We start from the raw sequence: 24,382 nt of genomic DNA on the forward strand, positions 1-24,382 counted from the left end.
TCAGAATTACACCTAAGTGTGTCTGAAGATATCAAGGATACATTAAAAGAAGAACAATTACTTCACTCTACCGCCAGGGCTCTTATCAGCTATGTCCTCGTTGTTAGTTAATTGATGAAAAATCACACAAACGCGATTCTGAACCGTGTATTGTCCCTAAAGATAACAAAAATTCGTAAATATATGGCTATTACAAAAGCAATCGTTTCTGTAGCAACATTCGCTCCATTAAATTAGGGATTGGCCGTGCAGTTATATCATGCATATGGGAATATAGGTCACGAAGATTTATAGAAACTTTGTACTCATATTACTTATGTGTTTCCTATGCAGAGGTAAGACTATTTCTGACAGGCACTGCCACACACGAGTTTGGCCAAATTAAGACAGCATTTACGCTCCAGATGACATTATTTCAACACATTAAGGGAGATGTTTGATACAAAAAGGTGCCAACGATATAGCCATCAACACGGAGACAATTGATAGTAAAGAACGTTTGATTCCATGGCACGAGCAGACTTTAAGGTTTTTCAATCCACAATTGATTCCAGTATGCGTCAGATGAAAGTGAAGAGAAGTCAATATAACACTTTCCAATTGACTGAAAGTGCATCATCGTTGGCGGCTGTTTCATTATACCAAAGGTAAGAGATGTCCTGTTTGCGTTCCGAATTCTTTCAAAAATTCTACCCGGAAGACAAAAATGGATAAACCCCAACATTTTTCATTGGACAAATGTCATCAGATTACTTACTTACAAGAATACAGGTAAATCTTTGTGCTTAAAAGCTGTGTTTACTTTGAACAAACTCTGTCCTGCGCCAAACTTGCTCGTGTCAAAAAAATGAAGTGAGTTGCAATGCAAATACGCGTGCTGAATTCGTATATAATTCATTTTAACCAAGTTTCTCGAGTCTTAACTTTTTATAGTTGATTTGATGTTGTATGCTTTTAAACATATTTTGGTCTATTTTTAACTTTGTAATTTCGTGTATGTACAAACTTATGTACTTTTGTTTTAACATGTAAAGCGCTTAGAGTAATTGTAGTTTCATATAATTCGCTATAAAAAAGCCTTAAATAATATTAATAATTATAACTAGAATTGCCATTGCAAGCAATAGCGAATGTCACCCTTCCCCGACTGCCACTAAGCGGCAGCCATTTTAAAATAATCAAACAGTGAATGCAGATCTATTAATTGGCATATATCTTTCTTTAAATTTTCAGTACATTTAGAGCATTGTCAGAAGTTTCACATTTCTGCTGTTTCCATGGCAACGGCAGCCATTTTGAAAATTCCAAAGTCAAAAGTCTCATCTATACATGCCAGTTAACAATAATATTAAATTTCATTAAGTGTGGAGCATTTTGAAAATATTTGACATTTCTGCAGTTTCCATGGCAACGGTGGCCATTTTTGAAATTCCCACTTCAGAAGTCTCATGCAGACTTGACAGTCAACGAATATATTAAGTTTCATCAATTTTGGAGCATTTTGAAATTTTTAAAACTTTTGACATTTTGGCTGGTTTCTATGGTAATTAACAGATACCATTCCAAATTTCTAATGGCAGTTCTCATATTAATTACGTGTTATAGTGTTGTTCTTTCATTGTCTATGAAAATTATTGCATTTACTGTTTTATCTATTTTTGGTCAGATTCATTTGACGTGGCTCCGTACTTATACATCAAGTCGTTGTCAATTGGGTTATTGTTGTATGGTAAATTTTTGTATTATTGTCTTTCGTGTGCTTGTGTGCTTTGTCAAAGTGCTTTTTTTTGTTTTTCTTGGTTGAGATATTTATATGTTATTTTAGTGATTATGAAGATTATAACAGAATGTTGACTGTTGTACCCCTATTAATATTGACATTTTTACCTATTATGTCGGTTTGTTATGTTCACACATTGTTGTCAATGTAATGATATTTTGTGTGACTGTAATATGAGTGAAATGTTAAGTTAGCTGTAAAACCAGGTTTAATCCTTAATTTTCTACACAAGGAAATGCATGCACCAAGTTAGGAATGTGACAGTTGTTATTCATTCGTTTAAAGACCAAACAGCCTTATTTCTACGGAGTTTGGGATTTTCGTTATTTTACTTTTGTTTTTGATTTGGTTCGATAGCTCAGTCTTTTGTTTTTCTATGTTGTGTTTGCTATACGATTGTTTGTCCTTTTGTTGTTTTTTTTTAGTTATTTTGCAATGGTGCTGTCAAGTTGACTGTCATCGATTCTCGAGTTTAAATATCCCTTTTGTATTGACCTAGCTCTCTTTAAAGGCATATGTTAAATTACAGTTACGGGGGAGGTAATGACGTTCCTAACATAAAATGTTTTTTTTCGCGACGTCAAACTGTGACAAAAAAAATGCATTTTTCGACTGATTGTTATCATGCAAACTGATTTAACTTTTAAACAACTTCATGAACCCCTCTTTTTTTTTAAATGACATTCGGTTTGATTACGTATAAATATTAGTTTTACCAAATTTCATGAAAAAGTAAATGATGCATTTTTTTTTTATATTTGATAAATATACAACAAAAGATGACGTTTTGTTCTACATTCATGAACATTAAAATTTTGATAAATTTTAGTTATTTCCTATAAACAAAATATTTCATAAATTTATAGGATACTTATATAAAAGATAACTTATAAATAATTTAACAAAAATCAGCTTGTGTTTATCTTGTAAAACAAAAAAGTTATGCATTTCTGTCGGGAGGAAAAATACGTGCACAGATCCGAATTTTGAGCAAATACCTGAAATTTCTACCTCATTTTAAACAAAAAGTAGCACATAAAGATAGATTTTTTTATTACATATTTGATTTAAGCAGGTAAAATTCTGACCGTCAGAAATAAACTGTTGGATATGCCCTTATTAAGAGTTAAAAAAAACCTTTAATTTCATTGTCCTTGATAACGATTCGTTTACAAATCTACTTTGACTTGTTTGAAGGTATTGAGACCACGTGATTGATATATTAGTGTAGAGATGTCAGCTACCACTAGTGGAAAATAACAGTATATAATTAACCTTAGGCTAGTAAGTTAACATTGACAAAGCTTAGGAAGGTAGTGTATGCATGAGGAACACATCGTTGATGAATCAGCTATATATTAGGATATCGATGGCCGAAGATGCAGGAGAAAGTATATACGAAACACCAAAAATAGCAGTCGCAGTGTGTCAATACTTAACTTAGGTATGGATGAAAAATGGTATTTGGCAATTCTCAATGTAAATAACGAGTCTTTTATTCACAGATACCCCCTTCCTAAAAACAAACAAAAATGCATAGTAAAGACAAGACTTATAACTCATGAAAACTGTTAAGGGCCCAAAGAGGTACTTAGTCCATCTTGCAATCGTTACATCGTGTCTATACCTCGTGTTTAATTCAAAAAATGTTACGAATTTAAAAGTACTAGCGCTGTCATCCATTTTTGGATTGTGGAAGACTATTGCGTTGAACAATAATAGTGATAATGAAGATAGATAATTTTCTTGCCGGATTATTCAATTCAATTCAATTCAAAGCTTTATTTATAGTCAGCATGTCACATAACAAATAAACATAAGCTCTCTGAGCTTTTATAACCGACAAATGCATACATTTACATAACAAACATACACAATACAAATATTAAAACATAAAAGACATAGAACATACATTTCATGCACATTTAGGCTGCACTATTTAAATACTATATTCTATACATGCATAAGAATAAGCACTAAAAGCAAACATAAAAACTAGAGCACAGCATTTACAAATTATAAAAAGCTAAGCAAACATTCACAAAAGCAGCACTATTATATTATAGCTGTAACATAAAATAAATAAAACTAAGCACATGCATTGCAATGGCCTGAGTTGCCATTCCATGAGTTTATTAGACTCTTGAATTGGGTAAAAGATGTTTTAGTTCTAAAGTGGTTTGGCAACTTATTCCATAGTTTGGCAGCAGAATATCTGAAAGATTTCAAGCCATACCTTGTTGTTCTTACGTCAGGTATTTCAGCTAAATTTTGGTATCTGAAAGAACATTTTGTTTTTTTAATATTTATAAGATCATGGAGGTACACTGGATTTTCATGATTGACTGTTCTAAAGACCTCTATTGCCATGGTTCTTAGGCGTCTTACTTTAAGTGATGGCATTTTTGATTTTAAAAGTAAGTCTTCATATATGCTATTGTGATCCTGGTAAAGGTTGCACTTTGTAAATACAGCTGTTTCTCAAAACACGCCTCTTTTGGGGAGTAATTGAATATTCATAGAAAATTGATTTTGTTTACATACGGGTTCCCATTTATGCTCTCTGTGTCCCATATCGCAGAGACAGAACTTGGAAATGTTACCAGTAAATAAAAACGTGCATATGGTTTACATTGAAATCTGTGGTAACCTTTCATTCGAGGGGTAGTTAAGAAAATTAGTGTAAGTTTAAACTCTGAGAAGTTCAGGGCATATAAACGTTGAAAATATGCCGCACAGCCCTATATTTTGACCTTTGAAAAAAAATGTGGTGCATATGAACATTCAATTCTAGGATAAGATTTTTTTCAAAACTTCATAGTAAAAGTGGTACAGTTTTAGCCGTAAAAGGAGTTCCTATGGGAAATTGCATTGTCAATATTTACAGAAATGCAACCTAAATGAAGCGAAGTGCTCTTTCTTGTACTTTTTCAATTTTTGTAGTGCAGAAATGCCAGGATAATGAGCAGAAATTAAAGTTTGACATAATAAAGGAGTGATATATTGTTAGTTTTCCAAGTTTGTTTAAGTATTTGCCAAGTCTTTTTAAAACATTTAGTTGTCTGGATGCTTTTTTGCAGATGTTTGATATATGCGTGTTGAAATTTAGTTCAAAGTCAATGGTGATGCCTAATAGTTTGACCTCTTTTTCACATTTTATTTTGTTACCTGCTAGATCAAATGTAATGTGTTTGCCCATTGTTTTTTTGCCAATTGCCAAAGCTTGAAATTTTTCAGGGCTTTAACTTTGAATCAGTTTTTTCTCCATTCCGTTTTTTTTCTCCATTTTCTCTGAGAGACTAGAAAAACGGAAAAGTTTGAATTTTACGCCTCCACAAGTTTTAAAAAGTACGCATTTACGGATAGTTTCTGTATTCTGGTTGTCGGATTTGTTGCTTGAATTTTATTCACCCAAAATGAAATACTGTTCCCAATTTGTTCTATTTGCAGTTTGACATGTTTTCTGATGTGCATGTTTCTGATATGCATGTGTTCATATTGATTGTATTGTTGTCTTTTAAGTGTTATATTCAGGGATGCATTTCTATTTTGGGTTCGTGTTATATCTTCCTCTTCCGCGACTCATGTATTTTTCTCACCCTCTACCTCTACAAACTAGAGGCTCTTAAGAGCCTGTGTCGCTCACCTTGGTATATGTTAATATTAAACAAAGAACGCAGATAGATTCATTACAAAATTGTGTTTTGGTGATGGTGATGTGTTTGTACATCTTACTTTACTGAACATTCTTGCTGCTTACAATTATCTCTATCTATAATGAACTTGGCCAAGTAGTTTCAGTGGAAAATGTTAGTAAAAATTTACAAATTTTATGAAATTTTTTAAAAATTGACTATAAAGGACAATAACTCCTTAGGGGGTCAATTGACCATTTCAGTCATGTTGAGTTATTTGTAAATCTTACTTTTCTGAACATTATTACTGTTTACAGGTTATCTTTATCTATAATAGTATTCAAGATAATAACCAAAAACAGCAAAATTTCCTTAAAATTACCAATTCAGGGGCAGCAACCTAACAACCAGTTGTCCAATTCATCTGAAAATTTTAGAACAGATAGATCTGGACTTGATTAACAATTTCTCCCTCTGTCAGATTTGCTCTAAATGCTTTGGTTTTTAAGTTATAAGCCCAAAACTGCATTTTACCCCTATGTTCTATTTTTAGCCATGGCGGCCATCTTGGTTTGTTGGCCGAGTTACTGGACACAATTTTTAAACTAGATACCCCAATGATGATTGTGGCCAAGTTTGATTTTATTTGTCCCAGTAGTTTCAGAGGAGAAAATTTTGGTAAAAGATAACTAAGATTTACGAAAAATGGTTTAAAAATTGACTATAAAGAGCAATAACTCCTAAAGGGGTCAACTGACCAATTTGGACCTGCTGACTTATTTGTAAATCTTACTGTGCTGAACATTTTTTCTATTTACAGTTTATCTCTATCTATAATAATATTCAAGATAATAACCAAAAGTAGCAAAAATTTCCTTAAAATTACCAATTCAGGGGCAGCAACCTAACAACGGGTTGTCCGATTCATCTGAAAATTTCAGGGCAGTTAGATCTTGACCTGATAAACAATTTTACTCCCGTGTCAGATTTGCTCTAAATGCTTTGTTTTTTGAGTTATAAGCCAAAAACTGCATTTTACCCCTATGTTCTATTTTTAGCCATGGAGGCCATGTTTTTTGATGAAATGGGAATTTAAACACAAACTTTATTCTAGATACCCTAGGAATCAATCAGATGAAGTTTGGTTTGAATTGGTTCTGTAGTTTCAGAGGAGAAGATCTTTGAAATAGTTTACGACGACGACGACGACGGACGACGACGGACGCCAAGTGATGGCAAAAGCTCACATTTATTTTTAGGAAAGGTGAGCTAAACATGTATGCCCATTTGATCATTCAGAGATCTAACACGGTTTTCACAGGGTTCGTTTTGTGTGTGTTATTCTTTTACGTTTGCAACAAGAATCTTGCAGAGTTTTCATTTTGCTTAAGGTTATTTTTTACCAATGCAACAGTTGCGAAAACTGCATTTTACCCCTATGTTCTATTTTTAGCCATGGCGGACATGTTTTTTGATGAAATGGGAATTAAAACACAAATTTTATTCTAGATACCATGGGAATCAATCAGATGAAGTTTGGTTTGAATTGGTTCTGTAGTTTCAGAGGAGAAGATCTTTGAAATAGTTTACGACGACGACGACGACGGACGGACGACGACGACGGACGACGACGGACGCCAAGTGATTGCAAAAGCTCACATTTCCTTTTACGAAAGGTGAGCTAAACATGTATGCCCATTTGATCATTCAGAGATCTAACACGGTTTTCACAGGGTTCGTTTTGTGTGTGTTATTCTTTTACGTTTGCAACAAGAATCTTGCAGAGTTTTCATTTTGCTTAAGGTTATTTTTTACCAATGCAACAGTTGCGAAAACTGCATTTTACCCCTATGTTCTATTTTTAGCCATGGCGGCCATGTTTTTTGATGAAATGGGAATTAAAACACAAACTTTATTCTAGATACCCTAGGAATCAATCAGATGAAGTTTGGTTTGAATTGGTTCTGTAGTTTCAGAGGAGAAGATCTTTGAAATAGTTTACGACGACGACGACGACGGACGGACGACGACGACGGACGACGACGGACGCCAAGTGATGGCAAAAGCTCACATTTCCTTTTAGGAAAGGTGAGCTAAACATGTATGCCCATTTGATCATTCAGAGATCTAACACGGTTTTCACAGGGTTCGTTTTGTGTGTGTTATTCTTTTACGTTTGCAACAAGAATCTTGCAGAGTTTTCATTTTGCTTAAGGTTATTTTTTACCAATGCAACAGTTGCGAAGTTTTTGTCTGAGTTTTCGATTTTAAGTGAGTATGCATTTTTGTATCGATTTTTCGAATCTAATATATTTTACGACTTGCTTTTGTCTTTAATATAGTCTTTTTCATCATATGATTTTTCAAAGATTTTGAGCACTCTTGTAGCTTTCTTTTTTTTTTTTTTAACTCACAGAAGATATTTTCCATATTATTTAAAGTAATTTCTAGTTTAAACAGGTTTTAAATATATTGGAAGATAATATACGCTTTGTAAGTTCAGAACCACAAATCATATACTACCTAAAGAACCAGGGGGTGGCGGGGGGGGGGGGGGGGGGATGGGGGGTCATGGAAAGGGAAATGAATTAAGTTTGAAATGTAACCATATCTGTTTTGGTAATGAATATTATTATATTCTGGAATTTGACAATAAAAACGAAATTGATACGAAAAACCTTGGATAAAAATATGTGGCAAACACCATAATATGTAATTATAAGTCATACAAATACGTGTAGATTGGAAAAAATTAGATTTAAACGCAAAATAGATAATTATTTTGTTCTGTAGACAATAACATAATTCCTGTTTTGTATATATTGTACATAATTGTATATGTATGTGGGTATTTACTGATAATTGTATGCTGTTGCGTATGGTGTTATTATAGATTACTCTCCTAGCTAAGTTTGTTTACATTGCTTTATAAATAAAGGAGATTGGATATGATTTCCAATGAGACAACTATTCAACAAAGTCCAAATAAAGATGATGTGAGCAATCATAGGCGACCTTTAACAATGAGCAAAACACAAACCATATAGTTGGCTATATTATAAATATATGAATGTATATGTATATGGTTTATGAGAATAAAGATTATTAATAAGTTCAAATAATAAATATGTTTAGGTTATCTTTCCATTTGGTTGCCAACTCTAGTGCAGCTATGAGACGCATGCAAGAAAGAATCATCGTTCGTTGTACGGCAACTATACAGTATTTCAAAGGAAAAGTCTACTGACGTCGGCGATAACGATAGGCTAGATTTATTCATATAACAGGTGTCATAAACGATGATCATTGACGTTACGCACGTTATTGCGTCAATACTGTGTAATCAAACAGCCCACACTAATAAACAGCTTTTCTATAAAACCATAACCATAAGTTAAGTTATATAAAATTTATATCCATAGACAAGACAGGTAAATAACATTCCAAAAAAACTAGAAATTGTTTTACAGATTTTACAATAGTCTAAAATAAGGACAACATACAAAACGTCAAAAATATGCGTGTCAGACGTAACAGACTATACGCATAATAACTTTAGCAGGGGTGTTTGTGTTGTTCAAAACAGTGTTATATCCGCGAAAATTCGAATGAATAATATGCTATATATATAAAGTATTACAATATTACTGAATATGCGTTCCTGTAACGAACAACGCTATTTTTTTGGCTAAAATGAATAGTGTTAATTATGGTCAGATTTAGGAAAATGTTAAGTTATCAAAATTTATAGGTTACGCGCCAGTTTTTGTTGTCCGTACTTTTGTTTTTGTTGTCCGTACTTTTGTTTTTGTTGTCCGTGCATCAGTTTTTTGTTGTCCGTACATCAGTTTGTTTTGTCCGTACATCAGTTTTTTTGTTGTCCGTACATCAGTTTTTTGTTGTCCGTACATCAGTTTTTTTTGTCCGTACATCAGTTTTTTGTTGTCCGTACATCAGTTTTTTGTTGTCCGTACATCAGTTTGCGTTGTCGATACATCAGTTTTAGTTTGCAACGCTTTAGATTGATCGTTTATTCACTTCTGAATTTGTATTTTGATTTTATAAACAGTCGATTGTTTTTTTACCCTTGTAAAACAATCTGATTCAAACTACTTTGATCAATGGCCAATCATTTCTCTACATTTATAGTATGTAAGTTGTAACATTGTAGATACGAGTGAAATCTCAGGCAATACTTTTCAATGTTGATCTATATGATGGTATTAATTCCTTTTTTTTGAGTTTGGTAGATCTTTAAATTGATTCCATTTGACAGATGATTCATTATTTCACTGAATGTCTTTATAGACATCTCCTTGTACTGTATAATCAGAATGCAGCCTAGTCGTACTGTTATGGTATTGCGTAGGAATATAATGATGATAACCACAATAAAACAGTTACTTTAAAACAATAAGATTGATAGTATGGTCCTGTAAAAGTCAAATATTATACAGACGGATTGTCTAACGGTAGCATGGTTAGATGTAAGTTTAAGGTCTCTCAATACATGCTGAATATTTATACTTTAAATGTACATGTTTATGAGACATTCGAAATGCAGCATTCATAGATTAATGATGTCAAATTGATATACTTAATCTCAAAACTTCTAAATGACTCCTTTTGCATCACGCATTTGTCTTGTAGAAAAGTAACGATGTTTATGTTATAATGTAGAAAAGAAACGATGGTTATGTTATAATGTAGATTTGTTTATGTTATAATGTAGGTTTGTCTTGTAGACAAGAAACGATGTTTATGTTATAATGTAGATTTGTCTTGTAGACAAGAAACGATGTTTATGTTATAATGTAGATTTGAAGATGGACAGAAAACATCATGCAGGTCAAGTTAAAAAATAAAATAAAAACCTTAAAATTATATCAACATAAAGATACATAATCTCTACAGAAACTTTAACTGGGCCCGGAGAGTCCATAAGGGCATCCTGTAACACTATTGGCACACAATGGTATTACATATGTTTTGTTCTTTGATTTTGTTGTTGTGAATTGTTTGTTTTTAACAGAAAAAATATCATCGAAAATTGAAACTTTAGTTTGGAAAACAAATAAGAGCAACATTTGGGGGGTGGGGGGGGGGGGGGTGGGGTGGGGTGGTGGTTACTGACTATCCTTTTAGGTATAACTGTGCCGACAGCACGTGCCAAGTCATGCCCTGTTTTAACCAGAAAACATTGAAAAACATACCCTGTTCTAAACAGAAATATTGAAAAAAAACGTTCTAGACACGCTCCGAAAATATGAACCGGGAATGATCCTGTTCTATAGACCATATAAAATAGATGCTGTTGTAGACCTTGGTTCTAAGACTGTTTCTTAAACAGTTAAATAAGCGATCCTGTTCTAGACAAATACTTTGTTTGAAAAAAAAACATGTTCTCACCAGCAGGGCATGAAAAAGGGACCCTGCTCTAACCAACAGGACATGAAAAAGGGACCCTGTCCTAACCAGTAGGGCATGAAAAGGCGACCCTGTTTTGCGGCACACTCGTACCGCTGAAATATAGGAAGTAGCCGGGAATCATAAAATACTGATATTACTCTACAGTCAAGCCATATATACACATCGATATAGCGACTAGAAAAATATTCTGAAAGACATTCTTAAGGGGACGCTACCATTTGATATTCTTGGGCAGGAGGATTTTGAAAATAAATAACTCAGCCTTGATAGTCACAAAAATAAATGGTTTGTTCTGTGGTAGTTAGAAAATAAATTACCTGACTTGCAATGTATTGAAAATAAATAACTCAGCAGGTCTAATCAAAAGTATGAGATGGCACCAGATTCTTCATAAATTCATTTTTTTTCCACAAAAAAATTAGGAAACACTTCCCAAATGTTTTAATAATAAAAGTATAAATATTCAAATATATACTTGAAATGTTTGAAAATTGGTTTCATTTAACTTGAGGTATATTTTCTCATGAACGCTTACCTCGCTTTTATTACAGGGCCGTAACTTCACATTGAGGCAAATGCCACATGTAGAAAATTTCAAAACCAAACGCTTGTCTCCATATCAAATTGTGTTCACGGCGAGTGCCAATTGCAAGAAGCAAATTCTGTTCTCCCTCAGACGTAGCCCCTGATTTTTCGGGATCAATGTTTCTTATTTATTTGTCTTTTGTTCATTCAGATTACCCTTCTGTATTCTGTTAGTGTTGCATTCTTTTTGTAATTTAGTAATTTTGTTATTAACTTGATCATCAGGTCTTTTGATGTTGTCCCTAGAAACTTAAGTCTTGCACTGAATCTATACATTTTGCTTTGAGACCAAAATATTGTAAAAAAAATATTTAAACAGAACTTGCATTTTCAGATTGAGAAAGGGTCTGGGGGACCACACAGATAGCATGATTTTGCATGATTTGATCTACAGCTTTCTAGACCTTCAAGGCTCCAAAACCCTTAAAACAATTGCCTCGCTCCTCTCGGCGAAACATGTTTGCCAATACTTAAAAAAAAAGGCTAAATACAACCAAACTTGAATACTATGTATATATGCAATACACGTATAAATATGCAGTTGGGAATATAGAAGATTCATTTCTGCAGAGGATGATGATTAATTCTGAGTAAATGGTACATAATGACTTGATTATACATGTATTATTTATAATAAACAAATGAAAAGCTGAATTAATTCATGCATATTTAAAAAAATCATAACCTTAAAAAAACAACTATTCTATAGAACAGACAAAAAAAAAGATACTGAAAAAGAAACTGCTAAATAAATGAATAAAAGTTTGTTACGAATCAGCTTTTTCTAACCACTTTCAAACAGTTAAAATCAGTAGACTTTTTTTGCATCAATATAAATAACGAAAGTGAAACTAAAAATAGTATAATAGTTTCCAGAAAATATGAATCTATTTTTAGCTGTAGGTACATTGTATCGGTAACACGTCATGTCAGGTAAGAAAATACTTACATTTGTTTATGTTTATATCGTGTTGTGTAACCCTTGGTTGATTTTGGGGTCATCGCAATAGATAAATTTTATTAGACTCGTGTACCATTTACTCAACATCTCCGTTTATTCATACTATATTTGTACAATTAGCATTGGATAATATATGTAGCTCCTCATTCACGCATGAATTACTGTATACATCATGGAATGATCAACTCTCCCATAAAAGTGGAAACCAACGGTTTTAGAGATATACAAAGTGTAATTATGATATCAGTCCTATCGTAGCGCACGAAAGAACAATGTTAAAAAAAATTGAAATGTTTTACAAAAATAAGTTTTTAATTTCTGCTAGCTGTCCTATTTTAGCCTGAACTACAGAGTGTGGCCAAAAGTATTCCACTTGAGATTTTTCGCTTTATTGTATATAAAACTACATTTAAAAAAAATAATATTTTGGAGTCATTTTTGGTTTGATTTTAAGCAACTTGGTACCAAAAGAAGCAGAATTGTCAGGTTTATTTGTTTATTTTGGTTATATTTTTTTTGTGGATCATTTTCATTTTTTCACAAGATAAACAAAAATATTTTTTTTCTGTTCAGAAATTCGCTATATATTCAACCAAATTAAATTACAAAAACTTATTGTATGTGTTCACATCGGGAGAAGACAAAAGCACCTGCAGATAACAATATTACCAAATAAACACTCTTAAGACAATTCTACGTCTTTTTTAAGGTCTTGTTGATCAAAATCCAACCATAAATGCCCTCAAAATATTTTTTTGAAAAAATGTGTTTTTATTTGAATATATAGCAAAAAAAATGCAGGTGACGAATACTTTTGGCCAGGAATTACATTGTGCTGTGTATCAATGAACCAGACAAAAGTTTATTTTTGTGTATGTGTATGTAATTACGTTCCTTTAAACTTTGATTTGAATAAGTATTGTATGTGGTTTTTACTGGTATAACTACATGTATTGTACGCGTTGAAAAAACACTCGTTATAATTACTTTATGCATAATTGAAGTTTAGAATTATCGAAGATTGGAAGTGCAAAGTTAACATGGTTAACTTAATTAAGAAGAGGACTTCCAAAATCTTTTTTTTAACAAATTCTAGAGTATTTGCGTATTTAGAGAAACATTGGAAAAAATAAGACGTAAGCTATACACAGCTACATGTACATTGAGTATTTTTTTTATTAAAAGCTGCTGCATTACAAATTATAACAGTTAGTTACATAACAGCTTGTGGTAACTAGCTATCATAAAATGAATAGGTACATGAAAGATATAGATTAAATCACTGTAAATGCTACAGTACAATGGGTAAATAAGATATAAATTAAAAGTCAATGTGACTACAACAGCTGACGACTTTACAAGAGATAGCTACTGATCATTTGTCGAACAATAAACCTGCAGTATCTGAGTGCAGTATTGATCTGATTTTACCCATAATATTTTAAAATGTATCATACAAATGTCTTTTGAGAATAAAAATGCGGAATGTGTCAAAGAGACAACAAACCGACCAAAGAGCAGGAAATAGCCCATATACACAAGTATGCACACATCTAAGGTTGGTTTACAAGTTTTTTTTAATGTTAAATGTATCTGCATTCGCGTATATTTTAGTCTAAACGCCATCTTATTAACCGTCATGAATCGACCCATTATTTGAGCTCTTGCCCAAAAGTTATGATATTTTTACTAACTTTATTGTTTTGCTTATTATTTGGAAAACTATAATAAATGTACAGTAAACACAATATAAAAAAAATAGTAAAAAATGTATAGAAATACTGACTTGAATGGTTGTCTCTTTGGCACATTCCCCATTTCCATTTCCATTCTCAATTTTATCCTTCCTTGTCTATTATAAGAAGTAACTATCCTGAAAGTGTTAGAATACGACATAATTTTAGCTATTGGTTCTAGTTTTAAACATTTTTAATAACATCGAATGCGTTAAGGTGAGTATTGGTTTTTGGCGTGAAAGCACCATGTGTTTCTTTTAATTTAAAATATCAACAAAACGTGGTTCATTTAGAACAGACACTGTTAGAATAACTTAGAATATTATATCTGTATTTATAAGTACGTCTGAAGCAATGACGACTCTACAACATATTTTATCCATGTGATCACAAGCAATGAAAATACATACTGTATATATAATTTGTCTAAAAACATCAGCCCAACAACGCTGGATCTTTAAATTTGCTTTCGCAAATTTGTTGTTCTTCCCTCGCCATGATTCGAACTCATGCTTCTGATATATCGTGGCACGAAATTACCTTGCACATTGTCCGACGCAATAGACCACTCGTCCACTTAGGCTTTACTAAATAAAACAGATTTGTGATATATACGTCAATGCAGCAATAGCACACACACAGGGAAAAACCTATTTGGAGGTTTATATTGTCTTCAACAACAGATAATTTTACACAATAATTTTATTTTAACTGAGTGTAGATATTTTGTGACTAAATTTACCAGAAGCTGATTATATACGCAATTAAAAAGCACACAATTGCGTAAGGACATGGACATTAATAAAGTTTTAACCGTGTTTCCCCTCTTTTTCACGAAATTGAAAGTTGCACGTTTTGGTGCGATCGAAGCTTTGATGATTTACTTTCATTAGCAACGCCCAACCATTCATTACAGTTTAAAGACTTGAAGATTTCAGTACTGGAAAATTTGACTATAATATGACCAAACATGACCTCCACATTGCCGAAAACAGTTGAAATCTTAGTTTCTTAATATTTATTAATTAATAAACGGGGAATTTTAGAAATGTATCTTACAAATCATGGCAGAACCAAAGCACTTCAGATAAAATCATAATGAGCTGACGACCCACTCTGGAAGTAACAGCCCACCAGTTACTTTTGATGACCCCTTTGCACAGGCACTCGTCTCAGAAGAAAAAATATTCCTATATACCTATATAGGAATGTTTTTTATGAGACAAGTGCCTGTGCCCCTTCGGGAACTAACAGTCCGCCAGTTACTATAGCAGTATCTATCCAGTGCTAGAAAAAAAAATACAATTGTTGCGTCCGAACCGCATACAAAATCGGTAGAGAATATTGTAGTAAGGGATGAATTCCAATGTATTGTCTACGCTGTTACATTGTAACTGAAGAAGTAAGTAACACGTTGTTATATTAGACATGCGTATACAGTTTATCTCTTGATTTCAGGATATTTGTTCCTTGTGTTTGTGTTTTCTTGTTTGTCGATTACGTCGGCAGACCTTTACCATGGGCCTGAGGTAAATATTTCGTCAAAGTATATGACTTCCATTTAATGGTTTCTCATTGGCTAATGACATAAAAATTTTCCTTTGTAAAATTTTACCGCGGGAAAAATTAGGAAAACAAATTTTACATTATTAGATATGGAACAGCTTACAACTACTCAAATAAAGACTGGCAGTGAGTAAACCCATTACAACAACAAAAATGATACAAATCACACAAAACACTATATTGTACATTTCACCAGTACACAAATCTATAAAGTTAACTAAAAATAATCAAACTTTTAAAGCAGGCACATGTAAAAACAATTAGCAGTTAAATATTTTAATAACTAAATACTAGAAAATGGGGATGGTTTCAAAAGTCATCTATTAAAATAATTCTTTGCTTTTGATATCAGTTGGTGCAATGATTTACAAACCGACGAATGTAGATGTAAACAATTTTATCGCTGTTTTACGAATGTTTCCTTTGATCTTGATGACTGATAATTTCCTTTCTCAGCGGATTCGAGTGATATAAAAACGTAGTCGAGTAATGTAAAAATTATCGCTAGAAACTAAGGGAACACGTGACGTTGTCAAGGAAGTTAACAACATCTTCATAGATAAAATAGCGGTAAACAGATTAGTACTGGTCATCTCAACTCGATTGATTTTCTCAGTTTTGCCATACCGGCTCAATCGAGAAAATCAATCTCGTTGAAATGATCAACGATAGTTTATAAATATCACCACATGGCCTATTATGTGTGGGTTTTTTTAAATCACAAAAATATAGTATATTGACATTACTATTTTTGTCTTCAAACGTTTCCCTCCGATTGGCTGTTTCGTTTATTACATTTAATCACATTCAGTAACTGCATATAAAAAAGATACTGACTCCTGAATATTGACACGTCTGACCTTTTGTTGCTGCCTTTATAACTGTGTAAACATTATATAGAACAACGAAAGATGTCTTTTTATATTTATATTCTAATTAATTACTATATCATTCATTGAAAGACGGCAGATTCTCATAAAGTAGATAAAGATGACTTTGTTGGGAGACATCATGGAGAATCTTTGTCAAAGTTTATAACACGAGTTTTACAACCAAATACGGAGTACCTGGACAAATGTGGGAGGACCATAAACAAAGTGGCTGAGTTGATGAGAAGTAAGCTGGTACCCCACAAAGTAGCCGCCACAATCAAGGTAGGCATGGACTATAAATAGCGTTACATTTTTTCTTGATTTTATTTGAATAACAGAATTGTCTTAAAGAGGGGCGAAAGATACCAGACGGACATTCATACTCCAAATTCGAAAATAAACTGACAACGCCATAGATAATAAAGAAAGTAAAAAACCAGACAAACAGTAGTACATGAACACAACATAGAAAACTAAAAACTAAGCAACACGTACCCCACAAAAATCTGGGGATGACTAAGGTGCTCCGGAAGAGTAAGCAAATCCTGCTATACATGTGGCACCTGCTGTGTTGCTCATACTTGAACAAACCCGTTAACAAATCTGATTCAGAAGGTCACGTTCGTTATAATCCTGGTACTTTTGATAACTTTTTACACCACTGGGTCGATGCCACTGCTGGTGGACGTTTCGTCCCCGAGGGTATCACCAGCCCAGTAGTCAGCACTTTGGTGTTGACATGAATATCAATTATATGGTAATTTTTATAAATTTTCTGTTTACAAAACTTTGAATTTTTCGAAAAACTAAGGATTTTCTTACCCCAGGAGTAGATTACCTTAGCCATATTTGGCACAACTTTTAGGAATTTTTGATCCTCAATGCTCTTCAACTTTGTATTTATTTGGCTTTTAACTATTTTGATCTGAGCGTCACTGATGAGTCTTATGTAGACGAAACGCGCGTCTGGCGTATAAAATTATAATCCTTGTACTTTTGATAACTTTTTTTCGTAAAAAGTGGACGGTATTGTAGGTACGTCGTTAGAAACATTCGCCATAACGGTCAACAAACTCGTGATAGCGTCCGTAATTTTTACGAATGGATGATTCCAACTTCACCATTTGGAACTCTCAATAGCTTCCTTGTAAGCAGCACCAATGTATCAACGAAATCATGATAGGAAATACAAGTCGGGGGATTATCGTATCTATTGGGAGATATATACTCCGTATGCAGGTGCTGCTGGAATGTTGCTACATAACACGAAATGCTCATAATTAGGACACTTAAATCATCTCTTTGGTCGTAAAGTTATGTTTTCAACCAATCCTCATTGTGAATTCTAGATGTTAGTCAAGATGGAAGACGGACTTAACTGTATTTGTTGTATCCTTTTCTTGCATCCAAAAGATGTCTTTTGGTTATGCTATTTTTTCCGATCGGTCACTGGCTCATCATTGTATACCCTACATACATTTCTATTAAATATAATTATATTGTTGAAATAAACTGGGTACAAAGAAAGTAACAGTAATAAGGAAGAATATGATTATATCAAAGTATGAATGATTTCACGACATCATAATTATTTTGAATAATATATCGCTGGCTTTGAAATATTTTACTTTGAGCTATCATGATGAAGGTAAATCCAATAAAGCGCTTCGGACGCATTAACTGTATCATGTGTTGTTTCCAGTTTTTACACCACTGGGTCGATACCTCTGCTTTGGTGGACTATCAGTCTCCAAGAATATAATCAGCTCCAAAGTCAGAACTTCGGTACTGACATTATTTATAATAAAGCTTTCTACATTTGCCCGATTATAAATTTGGAAATTATAAGGCAAAGTTGGCATTAGAACGATTTGCTATTATATAAGGTCATTTTTGATTATATATCTCTTCAACTGTTTCGGTTTTATATATCCTAGACTTTCTACTGTTCGGTTTTGAGCTTTCCTGATAAAGATTAATTCAGAAAAGCGCTTCGGACACATTACAGAATTATCATTTTAGTTCAAAGAATGTGGAGAGAGCTTTTATGAATGACCAGAGAGATGATATGAATGCTAAGAAATTTAGAATTAATGCTAAATAAAGGCAACAGTAGTATACTGCTGTTCAAAACTCATAAATCCATGGACAAAAAACAAAATCGGGGTATTAAACTAAAGCTGAGGGAAACGCATAAAATATAAGAGGAGAACAACGACACAACATTAAAATGTAACACACACAGAAACGGACTAAGCATTAGACAAAATCCTATGAGGATAACAAATATAACATCAAAACCAAATACATAAAAGAGATGACATGATTGCTAAAATATAAATGAAATGCATGATTGTGAAAGTGTTTGTATTAGTACTGAGAGAGGTTGACGAGAAAGGTAATAAATGTGCCAAATCAGGTAGTTTAAATGCTAAAGAAGATGACCTGGAAACTGATAAATATGGCATGAATTCAAAAACAGATGGCATGGCTGTGGACAAATGTCATATTAACAGAGATAGCACGAATATTATGAAATGTAGTTTGGATGATTAATAAAGGCAACAGTAATATTACGCTGGATAAAAGTCATAAATCGAATAAACAAAAATAAATCCGGGTTACAAACTTAAACCGAGGGAAACACATCAGCTATAAGAGAAAACAACCGACCAACAAAAGCACTAAGCTGCAACAAAAACAAACGCCAACATACATGTACATAGAAACTGACTATTTGATAACAATGACATATCCCTGGCTTGGTACAATTGCTTTTTTAGAAATAATGTTGGGTTGAATAGGGTTTTATGAATTTTGCTAAACGATGGCACATAGTTGCTAAGAGATTTGAAAATATTATGCAATTAACAGAATTTGATCGCATGACAGATGTTTAATGACATGACAGAAAAAATCACCTGGTGTGATAAGTTATCACCATTCTACTATTACACTTTGAAATAATGTACAAAATTATGTTTACTGTATATTTCAACAGGGCGGATCCCTTGGAAAGGGTACCGCAGTAAAACAGATGGCCGACGCAGACCTACTTTTTCCATTAGGAGGTATTGGTTCTGTAAAAGAACTTAGCGTAAAATTACCAGAAATCCTCAAAACATTACAATCAGCTTTAGACCGTTCAGAACACAAAATAACTTCTATAAAGAAAACTCCATTTACAATACAGTTTCTGATTTCAATAGATGGAGTTTTACAAGATGTTGATCTCCTGCCAATAGTAGATCTGGGAATACAACATCGTAAGTTCTCCAAAATAGTAGATCTGGGAATACAGCATCGTAAGTTCTCCAAAATAGTAGATCTGGGAATACAGCATCGTAAGTTCTCCAAAATAGTAGATCTGGGAATACAGCATCGTAAGTTCTCCAAAATAGTAGATCTGGGAATACAACATCGTAAGTTCTCCAAAATAGTAGATCTGGGAATACAGCATCGTAAGTTCTCCAAAATAGTAGATCTGGGAATACAGCATCGTAAGTTCTCCAAAATAGTAGATCTGGGAATACAACATCGTAAGTTCTCCAAAATAGTAGATCTGGGAATACAGCATCGTAAGTTCTCCAAAATAGTAGATCTGGGAATACAACATCGTAAGTTCTCCAAAATAGTAGATCTTGGAATACAGCATCGTAAGTTCTCCAAAATAGTAGATCTGGGAATACAGCATCGTAAGTTCTCCAAAATAGTAGATTTAGTGCTAGGATTGAAAGTTCTTTCCAAAAGTAGAATTAAAAATATAACATCTTTAGTTCTTCAAAACGCAGATCTAGTTATTACTGCATTGGAAGTTCTTCCAATTGTCGATCTAAAATACAGCAGCGTAAGTTTTTTGAAGGGGCTTTAAATTCCTTGATGGTCAGTTAGACCATTTTACTTGCCGTTTTCAATTACAACAATCGGAGGGAACTCATCACTTATTATAGCTATACAGATGAACTATCTACTTCATTTTAATAACATGTTATTGCTGGTGATACATTTGATCTAAACCAAAATAAACGATTGTAGAATATATATTATATACAATTACTTGGAGACACTTTGTCCCTGTACGAAACTATTTGACTTGGACGAATATCGGTTTTTAAACTAATTATGATCCGCATGACCCTTTTGAATGAATCGTACTATTATTCATTGCTATGTATAGACCTGATAGTAGAAATCAGATTGGTTTTTGATATCTAAAAACAGGTTTCTGTTTTCACGAGATGTTTACATCGTGCTTTTGGTGAGCACTTTTAGTATACAACATGTAGTTAATATAAACGTCAGCAACAACTTAGGGGGTTATGTTTCAATTGAATGAAAGGGCACCGCATATTTGTCTGTTTTTTTTTGTTTTTTGACTAAAATGTTGTATCCCGGACAAATTAATTTTGTAACATTTTCAAAAATGGATGTAGTAGTTGATCCAAGGTATCTACAAGGCCAGATTAGCGGAGATAAATGTGAAATCAAAAAGTTATGAAATCAAATCATGTTTATCCTACTATCAATATTATTTTGATGTCAAATAACTTTATTCTGAAATTATCATTTGTTTCCTCAAAAGCCACAAAGGAGAATCTGAAAACAATATACACAGAAATGAAAAAGAACGAAAATCTGCGAGATTACTATATGAAATGTTTGTCCTTTCTGCAAGTGAACTTTGTCAAACAACAGCCACCAAAAGTCAAATCTGTCATACGATTGCTTAAATACTGGATCAAAACAAAACAGGTAAATTCTGAAATATAAAACTGTTAGTATTATTGTTTTATTCTAATAATCTTTGAATGAAACCAGACTCTATATAGTTCAACATACCATTTTAAAAGATATATATTGTCTTAATCATATGATAAACACTAATTCACCATGGATCTAGGTTATTTGGAGTTTTGGAAATAACACCCAACACATAAGCAGGCACAAACAACTGATTATATTATTGAAAAAGATATACATTTTATTAAAGACGAACCTATAAATCTAGCCGCTCAGGTGTTTCTAAATCATATATGTTGTTTTGTAAAAAGTGAAAAGTATTTTTCCATTTTAAAAAATAAATTAGATACTTCAAGATTATTTTACCAAATAAATGATTCAGGCTCGGAAGACATTCTGCCTGCTATACAATTGGTTGGTGTTTATTCAACATAACTACTCTTCATTCCTTTTATTCATGTAACATGGAAGCAACCGATATGTTTACAAATAATACATTTAGCAAATTTCTGTTTACATTGCTTTGCTTATAACATATAATTTTAGCACAAACTTAAATCGTACGGAGCGGAACTGTTAGTGATAAAGGCTTATGAGGACCTAGGATCTCCGTCATCTATCAGGGAAGAAGATCTAGCTATCAACGTGTTTGGGAAACTGACAGATCTGAGATCACTCAAAGTATCATGGAATAAATATTTTGATCCAAAGAATTTCAATGTTCCGTAAGTTTTCATTAGTTATCGTGTTAGTAAAAGGTGTATATGTTTTTTGATTGATTATCTATATAAAAATGTTACACATTTGTATTGCAAAGTTTATACTTGGATGCCACTAACAGAGTTCATCCCATCCCTTTTCGGTTTGGTTCGTGTTTAATTTACTGGTAACTGTTTTCGCAGGTCGTGTGGTTGTGTGTTTTTGTCATGTTTTTTATCCTACCTTTATTTCAGTTTTCATCGACTAATGTTTGTTCCACATAATATTTCTATTTGATCCTCTCCAATATATATCTAGAACATAACTATTTTTACTCCGTTTTTTTAAACGATCGATCATATTTGTCATATTACATATTTCTTGTGGTTTGCCTCGTACAAAAATTCACGGCAAATCTGACTGGGTATACATGTTGTATAAGTTCACAATTTTTGCTTTTATTTAAAAATTTCTTCGAATTTATTCCTCAAGTGTCTTTTGAAAAACATTATTCAACTACAAGTTTACGTAGGAAGTAAAACATAATTTGTCTTCTGGCATGTATTTCAGGTCTGCACCCTATATATTGGACCCTGCCTGTCCTTATCACAATCTGATACGCCAAAAGACAGGTGGGATTGATGATAAATACGTCTATCTTGAAAGAGATGCAAAGAAAATACTCAATGTTTTAAAGGACCAAGATTACAGATCTAAACGTGGTGAACTTTGATCTTTTGATAATGTCATAATTGATGTTCCAAATATAATTTTATGTTGTTTCCCTTACAGTTCATGTTCATATTTTGAAGTTGTCAATACATGGCTTTGTTCAGTTATGTCTTTGTATATTCTATTGTAATACTAAGTATAAAACACCTATTGTCTATAAATAGCTTTATAATGGAGTTATCTGAATGTGTTATGTTTGTTAAAATTTTCATTCAAGTAATAAAACTGGTTACATCTGTTCAGTAAGACAGTTTTTACGTTACCATTTCTGTCAAGCCAATGGCGTTAGTTTCAGTTATATATTATATACCATAATGCGTTTTTAATTCAATATAAAAAAGAAGATGTGGCATGATTGCCAATGAGACAACTGTCCACAAGAGACAAAAATGACACAGAAATTAACAACTATAGGTCACCGTACGGCCTTTAACAATGAGCAAAGCCCATACCGCATAGTCAGCTATAAAAGGCCCCGATAAGATTCACAGACAGACGTGATCTCTATATAATTTGATTAAATTGTAATGGTTTGTTTTGTTGCCTTCTTCTAGACATACACCCCAAATGAAATCACCTGGGCCAACAATACTTCATAGGTTTTCAAATCACATAAATAGAATAAGAATTAAGATCAATGTAACCAACACAATCTGAGGGAATAACATCAGCTCAAAAGGTGTGAAACTGTTTTTCGACAGTGTTCGCGATTCCTGATATGCATGCATCAATCGCCATGTGAATCCGCACCTTTAAAATGTATCTTTATATTACCTAAAGATTCAAAACTTTTTATATTTACTTATAGATACATTATCTTTATTGTTCAAATATTTCAACAAACTGACATATATTTAAATTTGGACACAAACATATTTTGTTGTTGTTTCAAACATCTATAAAACCAACGTAAAGAGATACTATTTCAGTACAAGTTATCAATTTGCAACGGGTAACGAAAAAACGGCTTAATATAAAACAAAACTGTTTACGAAAAAACAGATATGACAGATCCGAAACAACGACCATCACTTCATCACAGATCTTTGTTTTTTTAGTATCCACATCTGATTCACGCCACGTCTATTACCGTATAGCGGGTTATTTTCGCGGGGTGAAATTTTTGCTTATTTTCGCGGAAAGAACAAAATCGCCAAAATAAATTATGCCAATTAAAAAGTTTATATACAAAGGTATTGATAAAAGTTTTGAATCCGCCAAAATAATAACCGCCAAATATTTCGTATACATTATTCAATGAAAATCGCGAAATTTTACAACCGCGAAAACAACTTGCTTTACGGTATATGTAGTATCACAAATTAATTTAAGTCCAGTTTCGACTGCTGATATAACTCATGATTATCATTTAGTAAGAGGTTTAGTGGAGCACTAGGAAGACCAAGAAATATAACGCTGTTTGTAAGGTCACTTATGTAAATTTGGTATAAAATGTTCAAGATCAAATTCTTCATCTTTGGTTAACACTCCAAAGGAACATAGACCAGACGTGTGTTTATCCAGGGTATCTTTTTTTGTAAGTGTCCAGGGAGATAATGTTGAGTGTCTAACTGAATTCATTTATCAAGAGGTTTATATTATGTGATTTATACACACAAAACGATGTTTTCTTATGCTTTTATATG

At 32.8% G+C, this 24,382-nt stretch overlaps 1 protein-coding gene across 1 annotated transcript; it reads left to right on the forward strand.

Annotated features, from left to right (window-relative positions):
- The first annotated feature begins 12,286 nt into the window (after positions 1–12,286).
- LOC139493212 (2'-5'-oligoadenylate synthase 1A-like) lies at positions 12,287–22,989 on the forward strand. Its single transcript, XM_071281415.1, has 7 exons — positions 12,287–12,363; positions 15,586–15,656; positions 16,656–16,847; positions 19,567–19,831; positions 21,148–21,317; positions 21,852–22,030; positions 22,575–22,989. Exons 1-7 carry the CDS (start codon positions 12,357–12,359, stop codon positions 22,735–22,737), a joined length of 1,047 nt encoding a protein of 348 aa, XP_071137516.1. The 5' UTR covers positions 12,287–12,356; the 3' UTR covers positions 22,738–22,989.
- The last annotated feature ends 1,393 nt before the right edge of the window (positions 22,990–24,382 follow it).

Source organism: Mytilus edulis, chromosome 10 (assembly GCF_963676685.1).
Source record: "Mytilus edulis chromosome 10, xbMytEdul2.2, whole genome shotgun sequence".
In the NCBI taxonomy this organism is placed as follows: Eukaryota; Metazoa; Mollusca; class Bivalvia; order Mytilida; family Mytilidae; genus Mytilus; species Mytilus edulis.